The sequence below is a fragment of the Stegostoma tigrinum genome, chromosome 13 (assembly GCF_030684315.1).
Source record: "Stegostoma tigrinum isolate sSteTig4 chromosome 13, sSteTig4.hap1, whole genome shotgun sequence".
Lineage (NCBI taxonomy): Eukaryota > Metazoa > Chordata > Chondrichthyes > Orectolobiformes > Stegostomatidae > Stegostoma > Stegostoma tigrinum.
Window position 1 is genome coordinate 15,463,617 of NC_081366.1, and position 20,720 is coordinate 15,484,336.

Sequence of the window (20,720 nt, forward strand, 5' to 3'; positions counted from 1 at the left end):
ATATCCAAACCACTTTTCAGCAAAACGTTATTTTCTAAAATCATTCCAAAACCAACCATCTGTTTAACAAAATAATCCATATGATCTGTCCAAATTTATCTCGCTTTAATTCACACAACTTCCCAAATACTCCTAAATATTGCTCAATGTTCTACAACCCTATAATTTGGAAGACTCTGACACATTGTCCCTCAAATTTCTCTTCCAACTACAGTTCCAGCTGAATCAATTTCCATAAAAACATTTTACTCTCTAGATCTCTATTTGAGAGAGTGCTCTGCTTTACATCAATTGCTGATGCAGACTGAACAATGTTAAGATTTCTTTCAATTTACACTATTTCTTAATTTGTACTTAAGCATTTTCAACAGGAGCTAGAGAACCATTTCATTTCATGTTGGATTCCTTTCCTCTATCAATATTTTCCTGCTCAAAAGATACACAAAAACAATGAAACTGTATCTTTAGGCCCAACTTCATAACTAACTGCATTAAACTGCATCTTCAAACTACCTGGCAACATAGCTCCAAAGTTTGTTCCCATCTTCTACCACATAAGCCAAACTAGTTATAAGCCCCCATATGTAACCCCTCAACCTTCTACCCTCCAAAGAAAAATGTCCCAGCCTATACAGCCTCTCCTTAGAGGTCAAACCCTCCATTCCTGGCAACATCATAATAAATTTCTTCTGAACCTTCTCTAACTTAATAATATCCTTCTGATAACAGGGTGACCAGAACTGAATACAACACTCCAGAACAGCCCCCACCAACTTGGTGTACCTCAACTTAATGTCTCAACTCCCATACTCAAAAGGTCTGAACTATGAAGTCGAGGCGTTAAATGCCTTCTTAACCACCCTACAAGTAGCACAAACTTCAAACAACTACATACCTGAACCCCTACGTCTCTGTTCTTTCTACAACACTAACCAAGGCCCTACCTTAAATTGTATAAGTCTTGCCCTTGTTTGTTTTAACCAAATGCAATACCTCACATTTATCCAAATTAAACTGTGTCTGCCTCTCCTCAGCCCACTGACCCACTTAATCAAGATTTCTTTATAATCATAGCTAACTTTCTTCACTAACCACTATTCCACCAATTTTGGAGTCATCCAGAAACTTTTTAATTACAAACTTCTATATTCCCATCTAACTCATTTATATAATCAAACGACAAAAGTGGACCTAGCACAGATCCCTGTGAAACACCGCTGGTCACAGGACTCCAGAAAAAAGGAAAGAACCCTCCACCATCACTCTCTCCTGCTATTAAGCCAATTGTATCCAACTGGCATGCTCATGCTGAATCCCATGTTATCTTAGGAAACCTTACGAAAGGTTTGACTGAAGTCCAAGTAAACAATGTTTAATGCTCTGCCCTCAATCTTCTTGGTTACTTTCTCAAAAAAAATTCAAATCAAGTTTGTGAGACATGATTCTCCTCACACAGAACCAAGCCAACTATGCTTAATCAGACCTGGTCTCTCCAAATGCAAACAAATCTAATCTTTCAGAATCATTTCCAACAACTTATCCACCAATGAAATCAGACTCAGGTCTACAGTTCCCAAGCTTCTCCTTATTTCACTTCTTAAACAAAGGCATGACATTGGCCAGTCATTCAGCACCTCACCCGTATTTATGGATGACAAATATTTCTGCAAAAGGTCCTGCAATTTCCCCCCCAACTTCCCACAAAATTCCTGGGATACACTAAATAAGGTCCAAGAGATTTATTTACCTTTATATTTTCTAAGACCTCCAGCACTTTCTCTTCTGTGAAGTGAACTATTTCTAAACAATATGTATTTCCAAGCTCCACTTCTTTCTCCACAGTGGAGACTGACAAAATATTCAGTTCTCCCATTTTCTGATTTCAACACAAAGACAACCTCATTGATCTTTAACAGCAAGAGAGCAACTAGAGGGAGAATGGGGTCCTTTTAATGTACTTGTAAAATCTCTTTGGATTATCCTCAACCTTATTTGCCAAGGCTATCTTGCTTCCCCTCTTTGCCCTCCTGATCTCCATTTTAAGAATACCCCTAAACTCTTTATACTGTTCAAGAGATTCATTTGAACCCAGCTGCTTGTGTCTAATATACAATTCTTTTTTATCTAACTAGAACCTCAATATCTTTTATCATCCATTGTTCTCCAATCCTAACCGCCTTACCCATCACTCTAAGAGGAGCATTATGACTCTGAACTCCTGTTATCATACTTTTGAAAGCCTCCCACTTATCACATGTCCCTTTACCTGCAAGCAGTTTACACAAATCAACTTCCTGAAAGTTCTTATATCATACCATTAAAATTTGCCTTACTCCAATTAAAAGCTTCAATTTTTAACAGAAGGCTCATCCATTTTGATGAATATTTCACAACAAATAGAGTTACGATCACCAGACCCAAAGTGTTCCCATTCAGTCACTTGCCCTGTCTCATTACCCAAGACAAGGTCAAGTTTTGCTCCTTCCCTCGATGGAACATTTACATTTTCCAACTGAAGTTCCATGTCAAAGCTCTTAAAACTTCACAAAAAGCAAAGTAAACTATATCCATATGGCGACCCATGCTGTTAGAAGACAGAAGATTTTATTAAAATGATCTGGAATAACTTTCTTTTTGTAATTCCATGATTGCTTTGATCATTGAATTATGTTGTAGTGTTCTGGGCTGATTTAACCCCCAGACAAGTCAAATCCCAGAATGAAATCAGAGTTTGCAAATAATTTTAAAAAGGTAAATATAACATGGTGGATAGCATAACCTCTCACTGGAGCAGTGCACTGGAAACGAAGCCCCACCATTCCTGGAGTCTTCACAATAGTTAAAGGTTTTATACAAAATAAACAAAAAACCCAATTTACCAGTCTTTTAGACCCAGGTTGAAAGAAAACACAGACCAGCTGTCTGCACTTACGATTACTTTACAATAAAATACTTCTAGAGACAGGTAAACAATTAATTACGAGTTAAAACTCTAACCCCCTAATAATACTTCCCCTACATTCATATACAGACAAAAAAATGGGTGTTATGGGCAGAGGGAAGGTCTGTGAAGGCAGTTGAATGGTGTCTTTCACAGGGGTCATAGAAATGATCCAATTGGCTTGTCCTTGAGCTTCCTTCTCCAAGGTACTTTCACTTGCTTGCAGGAGGCACACAGCATCTCATCTTCTACTTGGAGACCCACAGCCCAGTGAAAAGAGTTCAATAATTTTTAGGGCCCAAACCCTTCTTTCATGTCCTCACCCCAGGCCTTGTCATCACATGGGTTGCTACCACAACCATCTCACTGTCAGCTACTAATGGTCTCAACCAGCAGCTATTGACTCCTCTAGGCTGATCTTTCCCCATTCCTTTGTCTGTCCAACTGTTGTTGTCACTCTCTGGGCTTCATATCCATCTATGATTTACTCATCACTCCCTCCCCAAACTTCATCATCAGCATATATACCAACCTTTAACTAGCTTCAGTCGGTTCTGAAGGAGGGTCCACTGAACCCAAAATGTTAACTCTGCTTTCTCAGCACAGATGCTATCAGACCAGCTGAGTTTTGTTTTTGAAGTTTGTTTGTTTTTGTTTCTATTTCCAGCATCTACAATACTTTAATATCTCTGAAAGATCACAAAAAGCTAGCACTTAAGTTCAGCAGGTAGTGAAGGCAAATGGAATGTTGAAAAAGGTCCCAACCTGAAAAATCGGCTTTAAGGCTCCACTGATGCTGCCTGGCCTGCTTAGTCCCTCCAGCTCCACACTGTTATCTCTGACTCCAGCATCTACAGTTCTTACATCTCTAAATGGAATGCTGGCCTTTATTTAAAAGGGAGTGGAGTACAGAAGTAGTGAGATTCTGCTAAACCTATACAAGGTGCTTATCAGACCATATAGTTGAAACGCTGAACTGTTTTCTGCTCCTTATCTAAAGCAGAGATATACTGACATTGGAGGCTGTCCAGGGAAGGCACATTCAGCTGATAGTAGTACTGAGGGACTTTTTGGAGGAAAATATGAGTAGGTTAGGCATTTATTTGAGGAGTTCAGAAGGATGACAGGCAATATTATTGAAACATGTAAGATCCATAGGGAACTTGACAGGGTAGATACAGTGAGATTGTTTGCTCTTGTGGCAAAAGTCTGAGACCAAACAGCATAATCTCAGACCGACATCTTAAGACAAACATGAGGAAGAAGTTGTTCCCTTAGTAAATCTTTACGATAGAGACTGTCAAGAACAGGGTGATGAGTACACTCAAAGGCTGACCCAGATAGCTTTCTAAATTAGTAGGGAATCAAGGGTTATTAGGAAAAGACAGGAAACTGGAGTTGCTGATTATCAGATCAGCGCTGATCTCGATGAACAACTGAGCAGAATCAATGGGCTAAATGGCCTACTTCTGCTTCTTTGGCTAATGGTCTTATGGCTTTCTGACACATATTGGGTTGCATATCTAGGAGGACTCTGACTATAAAAGAAACATTCATAAAATTCAATAACTATATGCCACTATTTTGAAAATGGACATAAAATGCACACCTATCATCATGTATCACCCTAAACACTTCATCAGCCTGTCTTTCACAATTTAATTGTAAAATTTTCCAGATCTAAACTACTCTCATTACTGCTTCAAAGCAATGGCAAGACATTCAACCTTTATGAAAATGAAAAGGCAATGGAAAAGTTGAATGAACAATGATATTTGATCCTATCACAATGCATCATTCACTCTATCGCTCTTCCGTCCACATCAGATCTTTGCACAAACTGACGGACATGGTTAGGGTTTTGGTGCAATTAAAGAGCTTCAGGTCTGTCCATTTTAGACCACGTTTCTTCAATTATGTTTTTATTTAGCCTTCACAGTACCTCCTCTTTTGGCTCTGTATTAATTTTTATCTGATTTCACTGCTTTGAAACACCTTTAGACACTTTCCTGCATAAAAAAGGTGCTGAATAGACCGAAGTTGCTGTTGTCACTAATCCAGATGAAGATCTGTCCAGCACTGAAATGAGGTCAGAGTGGAGGAAAATCCATAATTCAGCAGATCATATCGCAGAAAATCAACTTTCCAATAGATTATGTATCAATGCTGACAGGAAACAGACTACTCAGACCTGTACCTTTCCCACACATACCCATAACACAAAACGTAAAATGCTAAACCAGAAGCAGCACCATTAAGAACTGAAGAAAAAAAACACTACGTTTCAAAAGCACGCTTATTTACCTCTACTTGTGCTGTTGCTGCGCCCGAGATCTCGAGTTCTGTCACGGCTGCGACTGCGACTTCGACTTGCGCTCTTTGTTGGACTGTGGCTATAGCTTCTGCCCCTACGGCGGTCATACCGCTCTCGATAAAGATCTCTAGGGTGAGGATATCTTTCAAAGTCTCTACGTCTTCGTTCTTCACGTTTTTTCTCATCACGAGTTCTGACAAATTGAAAGAACTCATCACACTTGCATTGCAATAAAGTCTTTCAGATTAAAATGTTTAAAAAATCCAATCAAGTTTGCATTCACCTGAAGTTAATGATATATAGAGAAATAAAATTCTGCTGTCAGAACTTAAGGAGGTCAAAGGTAACAGGCAGAACCTCACAGGTAATAAATGTGAGAACCTTCATTTCAGTCTTACTCATATTTCCAACATAAAATATGAGGGGATTTATAGTTCAAAGAGCAGCACATGCAGAATGGTTTCAGTTCATGGAAAATACAGTCACTTATCTCTTCAAATGGCTTTCCCTCAAGCCAAGTTTTGGCCAGACCCGTAGCAGATCAAATAATTAAGATGGTGGGCTAAGTTTTTAAATAATGAAGGAAACACTGGGAGGAGGCAAGGAATATTCATAAGTAGTTTGGCTGAAGACAAAATATGGTTTGCTGTTCACTGACAAAATATTTTATCATTTAAAAACAGTTGTGTAATTGTGCATTCAATATTAAAGGATGCACAAGAATTCAGTATATTGCTAGGCAATACCAGTCTTGAAAAGTATTAAAGGGAGAATAACAATGCAAAAATATCTCAATCAAAATTCTCCCCTCTCTAATTACATTTCCCTCAGGAAAGCTGGAAGGTGCAGCTATCATTATGTACAGTTTCAGTGCAATTTCATGTTAAAGACATTAGTTATGGGGGTTAAAATAACATCTTCTATTTGTCATTACAAGAGGAAATTAATCTCCTTAATATACAAAAAGTAAAATCAGAAAAGCACAAATTGAAGTTATCATTACTTATTTGGCATGCCAAATAAGTACGTTGTGCTACAACACATCGAAACTAATAAATATCCATAATTCGTGAAAATACATAGCAATATAATTTGCAAATAATACCTTTCTGATGTATAGAGGCTTTAATGGAAATAGATACAAATAGGCATTACTCTTGAGATTCAAGCATTCTCCAAGACAAATCTAAACCATTTTCTTTTGTTTATTTGAATACTTCCACTATGTGCAAAAATCAGAAAAAGCACCTGACTGATGACATTAATCATGCCTGACAACTGTACGTGTATTGAAAACAGGTTCAAGCCTAAGCTTTTCAGGGACTATTTTGGGTTATAGCATTTACCTTGTATCGATAGGCCCCAAAACTGGTTTAAAGGGACTATGGCTCTTCTTTAACAAAGATTTTCTGCCATCTTGTTCTTCATCATACAAGGGAACCTAAAGTAGCAGTGGAAAAACACAAAGAATGCTTACTGCAGTTTTACATTCAGAAAATTATTGGACGCTAAATACTAACTGTTCACCTTCAATAGGAATTTATTCATGACAAGTTACCCCCAGCAGGTATATTTTTCAAACCTCTCTAGATATTGACCTCTCAGACAGCTGATCCTTGCTATCACAACCCAGCAGGAATTTTAAGTATGAAATGTGACTACCCTATAACCATCGACGTTTATAACTCATTCGAACTTGATATTGTCACCACGTAATCCTTACAAAGAATGGAATTCAAAATATTTCTGGATAATGATTGCACCCCACCCCTGACTTCACTGACATCGTCCAAATGATATCTTCATGAACAGTAAAATCAAATAATACTAAGTGATATGAAGGAAGTTCTACAGATTATTTGCCAAAGAAACACTGATTCATTGGTGCAAAACATCCATACACATTGTGGTTTAAAGGGAATATTATGTGACGAGAGTTTGAGCCATAAGGAGAGGCTGGACAAGCTGGGGCTTTTCATCCCTGAATTGTAGTAAGTTTAGGTGTAACAGACATTTATAAAATCATGAGGGGCATAGACAAAGGTGAACAGCCAAGGTCTTCCTCCCCCCCAGAGTAGGGAAGTCCAAAGCTAGATGGCATTGGTTTAAGATGAGAGGGGCAAAATTTTAAAGGGACATGAGCGGCAACATTTTCATGCAGAGGGTAGTGTGTTAGTTGAATGAGCTGCCAGTGATTGTGGTAGAGACAAGTATAATTACAACATTTAAAAGGCAGTTAAGACAGGTACATGAAAAGAAAACGTTTAGAGGGTTGTGGGTCAAACGTAGACAAATGGGACTGATTAAGTTTAGGAAATCTGTTCACACACACAAGTTAGGCTGAAGAGTCAATTTTCATGCTGCATGACCCCATGATCCTTTATTTTCAAATTTTTAATAACATAAGCAGCTAATGGCAAACCTGAAAACTAAAGAACTAAAGATAAACAAAAGCATAATTTTATTTCAAAACAGAACCGGGGTGGGATGAGCCAGAGATTGCTTGGATGACAGGCCCAACCATTGGGAAGGACTGGGGTATCCACTCCCGGCATTGCTGATGGAAAATGGAGAGAGACCAGCTTTCCTATTGGCTACCAACCTACATTAAATGGGATTTAACGCAGGATCGTAAATCCAAGGGAGGATTCATTGCTGGCCAGTAAAGATGTCCCAGGTGACACTCAATGGTGTTGGATCTCCTTCCACAGAAGTGTCTCCTGACTCCACTATGAGACCCTGTCATCTACAAGAAATCCAATGTAACATTTCAAGTCTGTGCACTTCCATCATACAGTCATACATTTTTTAACAGAACGGAAAGACATTGCCAGCCAAACACCAATCAATTCAAAAATCCTCTAAAATTTCAACACAGTTTCTATCACAACAGATGCTGCCAGAATGACTAAAGCTGCTTTCAAGGAGGTTTGACATCTGTTGAATTCAGGCCAGAATTAAATTTCTGTACCATCTCTCTTCTAAAATGTTAATTTAGTGTTTGTAAGGATAAATATTCCGATAATTGAATAGCATCATCTCCATTGTGCCTGTGTCGCCCGTTATACATGGACAGTTACAAATTTCAAGCCCTTAACTGGTTTATTCAAGTGTTGGATCAATTAGTAGCAATTAAAAATACTGTGTGAGAAGCCCACCTGTACTGCATGTGAAATGTACATCCATTTTTTTTCCCCCATTTTCTCTATAGTGGGTAGAAGATAATGATAAAGCGCATATTATGTCTTAAACAAGTACATGCAAAAATTACATGTAGGTTTATCTCAGTTGAAAATATCAGGTTCTTGTGCTATTGAAAAATTAATGAACCAGAGGTATTTTACAACTATGAGCATCTTTCATGTGTCATCCTCGAAATTCCAATATTTAATAAATTCTCAAACTCTGAAATTCTCATTCAAAACTATATTTACTAGGTTGGCCATACTCTACTTCAATGTAAAGCTCACACTAAGCAAATACAAGTAACTCACCTCTTTCTTGTCCTCCCTCTCTTGCCATGTAGGTTGCATGTCCTGCTTTATAGTTTCCTGGACAAGCTGCTCTGGTCGTGGCACGTAGTTCTTTGTGCTTAAAGCATCAAAAAGTTTGTCCACAAATCCAACAGTTTCTGTTAAAATAATTACAGATTAATAACGAGTAGTGATGCCATGGAAAGCAACATGCTATACGTATTTCAAACAAGTAAATTGCTCATAGTTTAGTAACCGAGTGCACCTTGCAAACAACATAAGCAATGCTTTCAGAGAGGACTTGGTTATTTATATGTAGGAAGATCTCTTCCAAATCAGCACTACTGAGAACTCTCAAAAACAGTCATAAATTGCCCCGTAAAATGTTCAGGGATATGCAGGTTAGGTGGGTTAGCCAGAGTAAAAACCCATGCAGGTTAATGGCATGGGTCTGAGTGGGACCCTCCTTGGAAGGTCAGTGCACTGCAGAAATTCTACTGTTCTTGGAAATAGGGAGAGGCAATTAATGCTGGCTGCCAGCAACATTCACATCCTACAAATGAATTTTTTATCTCTTTTTTTTAAAACAGATTTTTTGTTTTAATCGGTTGAAGGGATATGGCAAGAAAGCGGAGTTGTGGCAGAGAAGATCAGTCATGATCATTGGCAGGCTCAAGGGGTTGAATTGCCTACTCCTACTTCTGCATCTTATGTTCTTATTTATGATACCTAGTATGTCATTAAAATTAAAAATCCAGCTGCATCTTAAATTTCTCAAATTCTCTCTAAATCTCCTACTCCTGTACTTAAAATTGCTCCTGGTTATTAACCTGCTGGGGGGTTAAGTTTTTCCCTATCTAGCTTGACTATGACCCTCAGAATTTTGTGCACCTCAATCAGATCCCCTTCAGCAATCTCTGCTCGAAAGAAAAACAAACTCAGCCGATCAAATCTGTCTTCACAGCTGAATCACTCCGGCCCAGGCAACATGCTGGTAAATCTCTTCTGGCCTTGAGTGTAATCATATTCTTCCTACATGAAATGACCAGAACTGCACATTGTGCTCCTGTCATTGCCTAACAAACATTATATACAGTTCTATCCTAACTTAATTATTCTCATATTCAATGTCTTGACTAATAAAAACAAATACACCTTATATCTTTTAAACAACATTATCTCTCCCTGCATTTGCACAGGTTTCCTCCCACAGTCCAAAGATGTGCAGGTCAGTGGCATGGCAATGCTAAATTGCCCACAGCATTTAGGGATGTGCAGGCCAAGTGGATTGGCCATGGGAAATGCAGGGTTACATGGACAAAGAAGGGGGGTGGGTCTGGGTGGGATCCTCTTTGGATGGGGAGTGTGGACTTGGTGGGCCAGATAATGGCCTGCTTCCATACTGTCGGGATTGTATGATTTTATCTGCCCTGCTGCTGTCAAGAGCTAATGGGCATTCACATCAAGGTCACTCTGATCTACTATACTTCTTACGGCCCTATCACTGAACATGCTCTCCACTGCCTTGTTAGTCTTCCCAAAATGCATTACCTCAGTATTCAGGATTAAAATTCCATTGCCACTGTTCAGCCCATCTAGATCATGCTTAGTCCAAAGATGTCCACTTCACTATTTAACATACCACCTGCAAACTTACTGATTAGTCCCAATGTCTAGAACATTAATGAGCACAACATTACAGCAAAAAACGCAGGAATGAACCCTGTGGTACACGACTAGAATCAGGCTGTGTGTGACCGGAAGCCTTCCAACCATCACCCTCTGCTTCTTGCCGCTAAGCCAATTTTGGATCAAATTTGTCTACTGCCCTTGATCCCACAGGCTCTTAGCTTTTTAAACCAATTTGGAATGCGAGACCTTATCTAAAACCTTATTGACGTCCGTGTAGGCTACATGAACTTCAATACCCTCAACTACACACCAATCACCAGCTCAAAAAATTCAATCAAATGTGTTAGACATTATCTCCCCCTTAGCCATGGTGACCATCCTTTAATGTTCCTTGCCTCTCCAACTGGAGATTAATTCTGTCCCTAATAATTTTTTTCCAATGGTTTCCCCTCCACGAATGTTCAACTCACTAACCCTTTAGTTTTCTGATTTACCTCCATCATCTTTTTTGAATAATCATATCACATTTGTTGTCCTCCAGTCCTCTGGCACCCTTCCTTTGGCCACATAAAATCTGAAAGCTAAGGCCAGAGCCCCTGAAATTCCTCCCTTGTCTCCCACGCAGCCTGGATACTCTCATCTAGGCCTTGGAAAGTGTTCACTTTCAAGCCTGCTGAAACCACTGATAACTCCTCTCTCCCAATGCTACACAATGTTTTTACAGAAAAACTAATGGTTAAAGCAGAAAGTTCTTTTCAGTTCAGTCATTTCTACTTGACTGCAGTCTGTCGGCACTTCAAAAGTACACACCGAATAAAAAACAGAATTCGTGTTAGCAATTTCTGCACTACTGAATTTACATGAGGTGGCATGTAGTGGGAATATCGTTAAACTACTAATCCAAAGAAGAACCGGGCTGATGCCCTGAGGACATGAGGTGGAATCTCACCATGGCTAGCAGTGAAGAATGAATTTAATACATATCTGGGATTAAAAACTAGCCTAATAAGATCAAGCAACCATATTTGATTTGTCATGAACATCCATATGTTTCACAAGTATCCTTGAGGAAATGGAGTCTGCTATCTTAACCTGGTCTGGCCTACTTATGACTCCAGATCAACAGCAATGTGGTTCATTCCGAATTGCCCTCTGGAGATGCCTGAGCAAGTGACTCAATTTACAGAACAAGTAAGGATGGGCAATAAATATTGGTGCAGCCTACAATGTCCACATTCTATGAACAAGTACTAAAGAAGGCAGACTCCAGAAATTTCTGAGAGTTTCTCAAGTGTATGGAAGTGTTTTTATATTAGTATGAACAGGCCCTCCATTTTAGCGATGTTGGTTGAGGAATAAATTTTGACCAGAATACCAAAGATAACTTTCTTATTCTTCTTCAAATATTGCCATGGTATCTTTTACACATCCCTGGAAGAGTTGACAGGACCTCAGATAAACAGCTCATATGAAAAGCAATACCTCTGACAGACAGCGACAGTCGCAGTTCTACATTGCCATGTCAAACTAGATTTTGTGTTAGTGTCTGGAATGTGACTTAAATTCACAACCATCCCATTCAGAGGGAGTTCTACCGCTGAGGCACAGCTAATCCAGAAAGTAGATTTTGCACACAGAAGTGCAGATCAATTTGAGTTCAAGAAAAAATACTAGGGTTAACCATAAGGGTTCAGAAAAATGAACTAATGAACAGCTATAGAGACAACACAGTGCGAAGTTGGAGGAACACAGCAGGTCAGGCAGCATCAGAGGAGCAGGAGAGCTGATGTTTCATGTCGGGACCCTTCTTCAGAAATGGCATTGCAGTGGGGTTATAACTCACTCAGAGATAGTAAGGACTTCTGATGCTGGAGTCAGAGATAACAGTGTGGAGGTGAAGAAACACAGCAGGTCAGGCAGCAAAGGCAGGAAAACCGACATTTCGGGTCAGGACTCCTTTTTCAGAAAATTATTACTGAACAGTTAGGCCATCGTCAGGCAAAGCAAAATATATTTTATTTATTTGCAGACTCCATATTTATCTGCTCTGCTGCATTAGTAAACAAGCGAAAGTTGTAGTACATGTTTGAATGTCACTGCCTTTCTTGTGGCTTGACACTCATAAGACATGCTGCTTCTTTCAGGGTATTATAAACTAAATAAACTGCCATATCATTTGTTTCTGAATTGAGACTGCATTCAAGTACTTCTTTATTTTAAAGTATTTTTGAAACAGCACACACTCTGGGGCTACATATGCAGTGACCCAAGGTGAACAGAGAAAAACAAGATAGTCCAGTCCACAGGAACCAATTAACTTTGACTCTCTACTTGATATTGTCAGGCAAACAATGGGAGACCACAAAACAAATTGGTTATTTTATTTTTAGATGACAAATTTAAAGTGCCAAGGGCTGGATCATTTTATGCATTTAGGTTGCAGTCAGCATCTCATCACCTGTCCAATATTCAAGTTGTGTCATTCAAATAAACAAGTCATTATAATATTTTGGCAAACTGATAGATTTAAAAAGATGACTCCCAATAACAACCATCTTTGATTTCAGTTGCTTTTATGATAATAAAATGTTTTCAGACTGTAGTTGGGAGGCCAACAGGTATGGAGTATTTTTTTTAAAGTACTGTGCATTAGGCCGCTGCATGCTAAATATTAACCCTGTACTTGAAATGTCTCGGTTGCTATAATATTCAAGTCCAAAACAAGAAGTGTTGGCATACAACCATTCTTTAAAAATCTCAATACTACTGGAATGAACAGTTACAAAATAGAACATGAAGGAAAAGAGGTTAAAACAGCATTTTCACAATCACAGTCTGGCAAATTAGAAACTAAAAATATTTATTAGCATTAAACAGTTTGTCAGGCGAAGCGGATACTTTCTGGAAAAAAAACAAAACTGCCTCGCTAATCGTTCAATTAGTAAATATGAGGCCCATTGTGGAACTGATTTATATAGATGCTGAAACCATGGTGCCATGTATATTAGTTGATTCCTTCCTCATCAACAACAGAAACACCACAATTAGTAAAAGTAGGGTTTGTGTTGGTGAGGTGGAAAATAATTCTCTTTTCCACTGGCTGAGAACATGTGTTTCCAAGTAGGCAAAAATACCACAAAAAAAAACTCAAATCTGATGATCTTTCATTTCCCCCATCTTTTTTGTGTTAATAGTTTATTTAGTGACTGCTGTCTATACTTCTGTGTGATGAATGTTACTTGCATCAGTATTTGAGAATCCCATATATGCACTAGCCATTACAAAAACAAAGGCACAAGAAAACTGTAGGAAAAAGAAACAAAACATAATTCTTACCTTTTTGCAGAAATACGTCCAGTTGATCAACGCACAAAGCCTTCAGCTCTTTTTCTGGCTTGTCTTTCTTAACTAAAGCCACTACATATTTAGCTAAAGCTGATGGGTCAGCATCACAGCTGAAAAATTAAACAACAAAGAAAAATTAAAAAAAATTAAAAACTACAAAGAAAAAAAACAATTAAACTACAAAGCAGAATCAAACACTGAACTGATGTATCAACCACCTTGATTTGATAGGTGGGTCTTTAAAACATGCAAATGGGCTTCTTCTGTGTAGTAATCATTCCATGACATCATCCACAAAGCACAGATCAATTAGCAGTTCTTTCTGCTGAAAATCACCAACAGGCTAATTCTCACTCCACCCTGGTCAAACCTCTTATTGTTTTTGCCAATAAATATAACTCCTCTCCCAGATCACCACTGGTAAAAGCTGCTCATTTCACCTTCTCCCAGAAATTACATTTATTATCTAATATTTTTCATAATGTGCTGCATCACAGATTCTACCTTGTCTCAAAAATGTGCCACCAGCAGAAAGGAACTCTCATACACCTCCACTTCATCAACATTAAATCCAGGTTACTTTCTAGCCAACTTCAGCACCTTTCAAGGGAGTATAAAAAACAACACTTCAAGTTTGAAGTGAACATGCTAACTTTATTTTATTATTTGATAGGATGTCAGCATTATGCTAAAGCCAGTATTTGCCACCCATCTTTAACAGTCTTTGACCACTTCAATGCAGTTAAGAATCACATTGCTATGGATCTGAAGTCAGAAGAAAGAATGATCAGGTAAGGACAGCAGATTTCCTTCCTCGAAAGGGCACAGTAAGCGACATGACGGAACAGATGATAAAGTTCAATAATGGTGACCGTGAAACTGCAAATTTCAGTTTTTAATGCACTGAATTTAAATTCCACCATCTGTGGTTTTAAACCCATGTCCCCTAAAGCCGAGGTCTCCATATTATTGCCCTGTGACATTATCAAACAACCATCTCAGAATTCACTGCTTTTGCTAAGTCAAAAAAGATTTTTTCTGAGCAAGCCAACATTTACTTCCCATTCTTAACTGCACTCGAGAAGGTAATGTTGTGCTAGCTTCTTGAAGAATGTAGTCCATGTCATGTAGATTATCACATAGTCTGTTAAGTAGCAAGTTCCAAGATTTTGATCCAGTTAGGATGGAGTATTACTTGGAGGAGAACCTGCAGGTAGTAGTAATCCCCATGTTAATTACTGTTCTAGTGAAGAAGTCATGAATTTATGATGCTGCTTGGCCTGTTGTGTTCATCCAGTTCTACACCTGGTTATCTCATGAATTTGAAAGGCATTATCTAGCAGACTTGTGTCACCTAACTATATCCTACCTTCTTGAAACACACAATCCTAATATTGGCAAAATAAGTTGAGGAGGGCAATGAAAATTTCTACATGATCATATAATGATTTTTTACATTTAATTTTAATTCAACAGAATTATCAAAGATTGAACCGAGGCATTTGATGAAATGGTAGTTAGATATCAAAAATGCCAAGCTTTAAAAACTTGAAAATTGTAGAGATTCGGAAAAGGCTAAGAAAGGCAGACATTTTCAATGCTCTCTGGCAGAATGGATAAAATGTTGAATATGGATCAAAATGATGTCTGAATTATGTGACTAAACAAATAGTATAATAAATATTCCAATCACTTTCAGACATCAAGAAATATGATTTATTTAAAATGCTAACAAGTAAATGTACGCCTCAATTTGTAATTTGTAATCCTGCCGATGGCATAATTCATTTTGCTGTTTTTACAAGTATTGTTGATTTCTGCTTTTGATAAAATTGTTGCATAAATGCGTACTGTAACAACAGAACATCCCAAAACATGAGAAAACAGTACAAGTCAGAAGTCAACATTATCAAGGCCTTCTTTATTATGCTTGCACTCCTGTACAGGTTAAATTTCTTGGGCAAGGGAGTAACTAGCTAAACAAATGAAAAAAATTGAGGGGTGAAGCTTGCTGTTAAGTCTGAGCACATGGTACATTAGCATGGACAAGACCATCAAAAATAATTTACACTCGCCTCCTTATTCAACACTCAAACATCCACTTTCAGCAATCATAATTCTGGGCCATTTTCTCTTCTTCATCTCTGGAACACCAAAGCACTTCCTGAAACTTTACAATCTCCTTAATCCCTACAGTTTCCAATTCAGTCTAGACTTTGAATTTACCCAGTCTCAATATTTGAATTACTTTTTCCTTCAAACAGAAGTAAATCATTCATATCTGGTCAACCATTTTCATTTTTGTAAAGTTTTTTTATGTTAACATAGGAGGATGGATTGAAAGGATCTTAATTGGAGAGCTAAAACACTGAAAAAAAAAAATCAGTCAAATGATTGAATATTGAGAAGGCTTTTAATAGCAAAGTTTAAGGACAGGGGTTCCAATAGTAGAGTTGAAACAGTTGGATCCTCCATGAAACACAGTTAAGAACAGATACTTAAAGTTAATAAAGTGTGAACACAGGACTGGAAGACATTTGAGATTTCCAGTATCATTTTCTTGCTTTAAGAAGAGGTTCAATTTAGTTTAACATCCATAATGCTTTTAAATAAAAAGGCAATAAGCATCAGAACTCAGTTCATCTTGGTTCAGTTGATTTATATGGTATTTAAAATACTTTCAGAATGGTTGGGACTGGATATATACATTAGAGTACTCATTTCAGGAGCGGCAGTGTCAAGTTATAACTCCTTGTTACCCAAATATACCCCACTGCCGTTAAAAGTAAACCCAAAAGGTAAATTGCTGCAATTTATCACTCTAGGACAGGTTTTATGGCTAAAAAATTAACTACTTGTGTCTTCACAATAAACACGGCTTGACTAGTGTTTCTGGTAATGCTCTGTTAAGTGAAGAGCTCAAAAAAGCAACAGTCTAATAACCAAAGCAATTTGTAGCAAATCAACACTAAAAGGTATAACTTAACAAAACCTCTGAAACAAATGAATTTCAATGCCAATATCTGCTTACTTTACTGCTCCTAAGTGAATATTATTTATTTTCTTCAAGCTCTTCTATTATTACCGATCCTGAGAAAACAAATTTTGAGTGCCTTAACTACACTGGTAGTTTACTGAAGCTCTGAGGGAGTGTGGTAGATGCGAAATCTCACTTGGGACTTCGGATTCCAATTGTCTGTTTACAAGGTTTGTCAAAAAGTAAATCTGTCAACAGTATAGTCCACACTAGATGTAAGTGTGCATTTGCAATATTCCATATTCAATTGTTGGTGAAACACAGTCTTTGTCGTATACCACTGATGGCCCTGTGTGTGACCATTTCTAAACAAGATATTAGCGCAAAGCAAAAAAAAACCGAGACAAAAATCAGTCATGAAAAAGAGCTAAAAGAGAGTTGGGTAGGTGATCAAATCTTTGATTTTTGTTTGTAAGCAAATTTGGCCACCATCCTATTTGTTACATTAGAATCAAGCAGCACCATGCCAGACTTAAGATGCCTCTTGTTGATTCAATTGTCTTAAATTTAATTATCTTAAAACAACTTGCACCGACATCTTAGCAGCAGCAGAATCACAGAATCCCTATGATGTGGAAGGCGGCCAGTTGGCCCATCGAGGCCACTCCGACTCTCTAAAGAGCATCCCACCCAGAACCACTACCCCCACCCCATCACCACCACCACTAGAACCGTGTATTTCCCATTCTGATCCACCTAACTTGTCTTTCCCTGGACACTCAGAAATTTAGCATGTCCAACCCACCTAACCTGCATATCTTTGGACTGTGGCAAAAAACCTGAGGAAACCCACAGACACAGGGAGAATGTGCAAACTACACACAGACAGTCGCATGAGGTTGCAATTGGAGCCGTATCCCTGGCACTGTGAAGCAGCAGTGCTCACCACTGAGCCATCGTGCACCCAAAAATAACTTATTTTTACACAACGGAATTTTTATGTCCTTATAAACAACAAATATCCTTCCCTACCATGAAAATCGTTTAGTAATTTTAACGAAAAATCAAAACATAGTAGGTCCATTACACTTCTTATGCAAATTTCAGTGTCAGGCCCAACGGCAATCGGCTTGATCTCTTTCAGTTAGCTGCAGTCTAATTTGTGTCACAAAAGGCTCAGTGATATCTAAGGAACCCTGAAACTCAAAGCTAAGATGACTTTCTATGGACTTCTGCCCCTCTCAGAGCTCATCCCCATGCCAAATAAATCATGCGTCTTATACCCAGGTAGAAATTCCAATTAGCCGTCTTCTAAGCCTCTAGTTCCTTTGCATCTTGGAATTAATCAAACTGCTTAAAGTACAACATATAAAAAACATCATTCCTAACACCTCACTGTTGATCAGGTGCCTAACCATCTGCATGCTGTCATCATGACTGCTCTAACTATTGCCTACACTTGGGAAAATTTGGCACTTTCCTCATAACAAGGCAACTTCCATCTTGCCTTACAGAGTAAGTTCAAAAACACCTTAAGCTTATATATTTTTTTTTTGATCACCTAACATAAACAGCAGTGCAGGAGACTTGACAGTATGTACGTGTAGTCTGAAATTGACAAGCACATTCGATCCGTGTGCAGCTAAAATTAACCTTTGAACAATCTCAAATCTTCAGTGAAGTAATGAAAAAATAAATCTCAAGGTGAAAGAATGTTCCAGATGTGAGTTTGCTCGCTGAGCTGGAAGGTTCGTTTTCAGTTGTTTCGTCACTTCTTTTTATTTGAAAAAATATACTTTATTCATAGAATGTACAAAAAATAAAACATTTATACACCTACCCAGTCATGCAAGCCACTCCGGGTTACCCCGGGGGTACGTACACCAACTAAAGGAAAAAAACAAAACAGAGAAAAAAAAACAAAGCAAAGAAACCCCCCCCCGGCAGTCGTCACCCCACACAGTCCCAGTTGGCCCCCTGACCAGTTGGGGAAGGCGCCAGCTGGGCCCAGTTACCAGATAGGATTCTTTTCCCTTTTCTGGACGAGGGGGCTCATACGGTGGTCTTTCCCCACCGCGCCTTGGCGGCGGCTGCCCCAAGCTTTAGCGTGTCCCTCAGCACGTAGCCCTGGACCTTGGAGTGCGCCAGTCTGCAACACTCGGTCGGGGTCAGTTCTTTCAGTTGGCAGACCAGCAAGTTGCGGGCAGACCAAAGAGCGTCTTTCACCGCATTGATGGTCCTCCAGGCGCAGTTGATGTTGGTCTCGGTGTGCGTCCCTGGAAACAGCCCGTAGAGCACGGAGTCCCGCGTCATGGAGCTGCTCTGGACGAACCTCGACAAATACCACTGCATCCCCCTCCAGACCTCCTGCGCGTAGGCACACTCCAGAAGGAGGTGATCGACAGTCTCGTCCCCCCCCCCGCAGCCACCTCGAGGGCAGCGTGCAGTGGTGCAGAGATTCCGGGCATGCATAAAGGATCTCACTGGCAGAGCCACTCTCACCGCCAGCCAAGCAATGTCCTTGTGCTTGTTTGAAAGTTCTGGCGATGAGGCATTCTGCCAAACGACTTTGGCAGTCTGCGTGGGGAACCACACGACGGGATCCACCCTCTCCTTTCCCCGAAGGGTCCTGAGGATACTACGTGCTGACCACTGCCTGACGGCCTTGTGATCAAAGGTGTTTCCTTTCAAAAATTTCTCCACGAAGGACAGGTGGTACAGAACGGTCCAACTACTCGGAGCGTTCCGCGGCAACGAGGCCAGGCCCATCCTTCGCAACACCGGGGACAGGTAGAACCTCAGTAAGTAGTGACACTTGGTGTTTGCATACTGAGGATCTACGCACAGCTTGATGCAGCCACACACAAAGGTAGCCGTAAGGGCGAGGGTGGCGTTCGGTACGCCCTTTCCCCCATTTCCCAGGTCTTTGTACATGGTGTCTCTGCGGACCCGGATGGAGGGGGACCGGAGCGTCCACCTGCCCAGCTTCTGCTTAAATTTGGCGATACGCTCCTCCCAAGTCTTAGTGCATGCCCCAGCTCCACCAAACCAAACACCCAGCACCTTCAGGTAGTCTGTCCTGACGGTGAAGGGGATGAAGGAGCGGTCGTCCCAGTTCCCGAAGAACATGACCTCGCTCTTACCCCTATTGACTTTGGCACCCGAGGCCAGTTCAAACTGGCCGCAGATGTCCAATAGTCTACTCACCGAGCGACAATCGGTGCAGAAGACGGCGACATCGTCCACGTGCAGGGAGGTCTTGACCTGAAGGCCTCCGCTGCCTGGGATAGTCACGCCCTTCAGGCTCACGTCCTTCCTGATGGAGGCGGCGAAGGGCTCCACGCAGCACACGAACAAGGCAGGAGAGAGCGGGCAGCCCTGCCTGACTCCAGATCTAACAGGAAAACTGTCTGATTCCCACCCATTGATCGAGACTGCGCTAACGATGTTGGCGTAGAGCAGCCGGATCCAATTGCGGATGCCTTCCCAGAACCCCAATTTGGAGAGGACGTCCCTCACGTAAGCATGAGAGACCCTGTCGAAGGCCTTCTCCTGGTCCAGGCTGACGAGGCAGGTGTCCACCCGCCTGTCCTGTACGTAGGCGATCGTATCCCTGATGAGCGCGAGGCTCTCAGCGATCTTCCTGCCCGGCACAGCACAGGTTTGGTCAGGGTGAATCACTGACTCCAGGACAGACCTGACCCGGTTGGCAATGACCTTGGCCAGGATTTCGTAGTCCACGTTCAAAAGTGAAATGGGACACCAATTCTTAATTTCTTCCCTCTCCCCCTTCCTCTTGTAAATGAGGGTGATGATGCCCTTCCTCATGGACTTGCACATTTCCCCTGCCCGAAGCGCACTATCGTACACCTCCAGCAGGTCCTGGCCAACCAGGCCCCACAGAGCGGAATACAGCTCGACTGGTAAGCCGTCACTTCCGGGAGTCCTATTCCTCTGCAAGGACTTAAGGGCTCTGGCCAGCTCGTCCAGGGATATCGGCCGGTCCAACCACTCCCTCGTGCCGTCGTCTAAGACCTC

General features: G+C 40.2%; 1 protein-coding gene across 7 annotated transcripts in view; it reads right to left on the reverse strand.

Moving 5' to 3' along the window:
• Nucleotides 1-20,720, reverse strand: part of rbm27 (RNA binding motif protein 27) — a 142,078-nt gene that overhangs the window by 108,740 nt on the left and 12,618 nt on the right. For all 7 annotated transcript variants that reach the window (XR_009446605.1, XR_007248757.2, XR_007248758.2 and 4 more), the window contains exons 2-5: nucleotides 13,697-13,815; nucleotides 8,750-8,886; nucleotides 6,602-6,696; nucleotides 5,246-5,448 (exon numbers count right to left, since the gene is read on the reverse strand). Coding sequence is in view for 2 of the 7 variants with exons in the window: in XM_048543019.2 (XP_048398976.1) it covers nucleotides 5,246-5,448; nucleotides 6,602-6,696; nucleotides 8,750-8,886; nucleotides 13,697-13,815 (554 nt within the window). In the remaining 5 variants the exon portion in view is untranslated. The remainder of the gene's footprint in view (nucleotides 1-5,245; nucleotides 5,449-6,601; nucleotides 6,697-8,749; nucleotides 8,887-13,696; nucleotides 13,816-20,720) is intronic.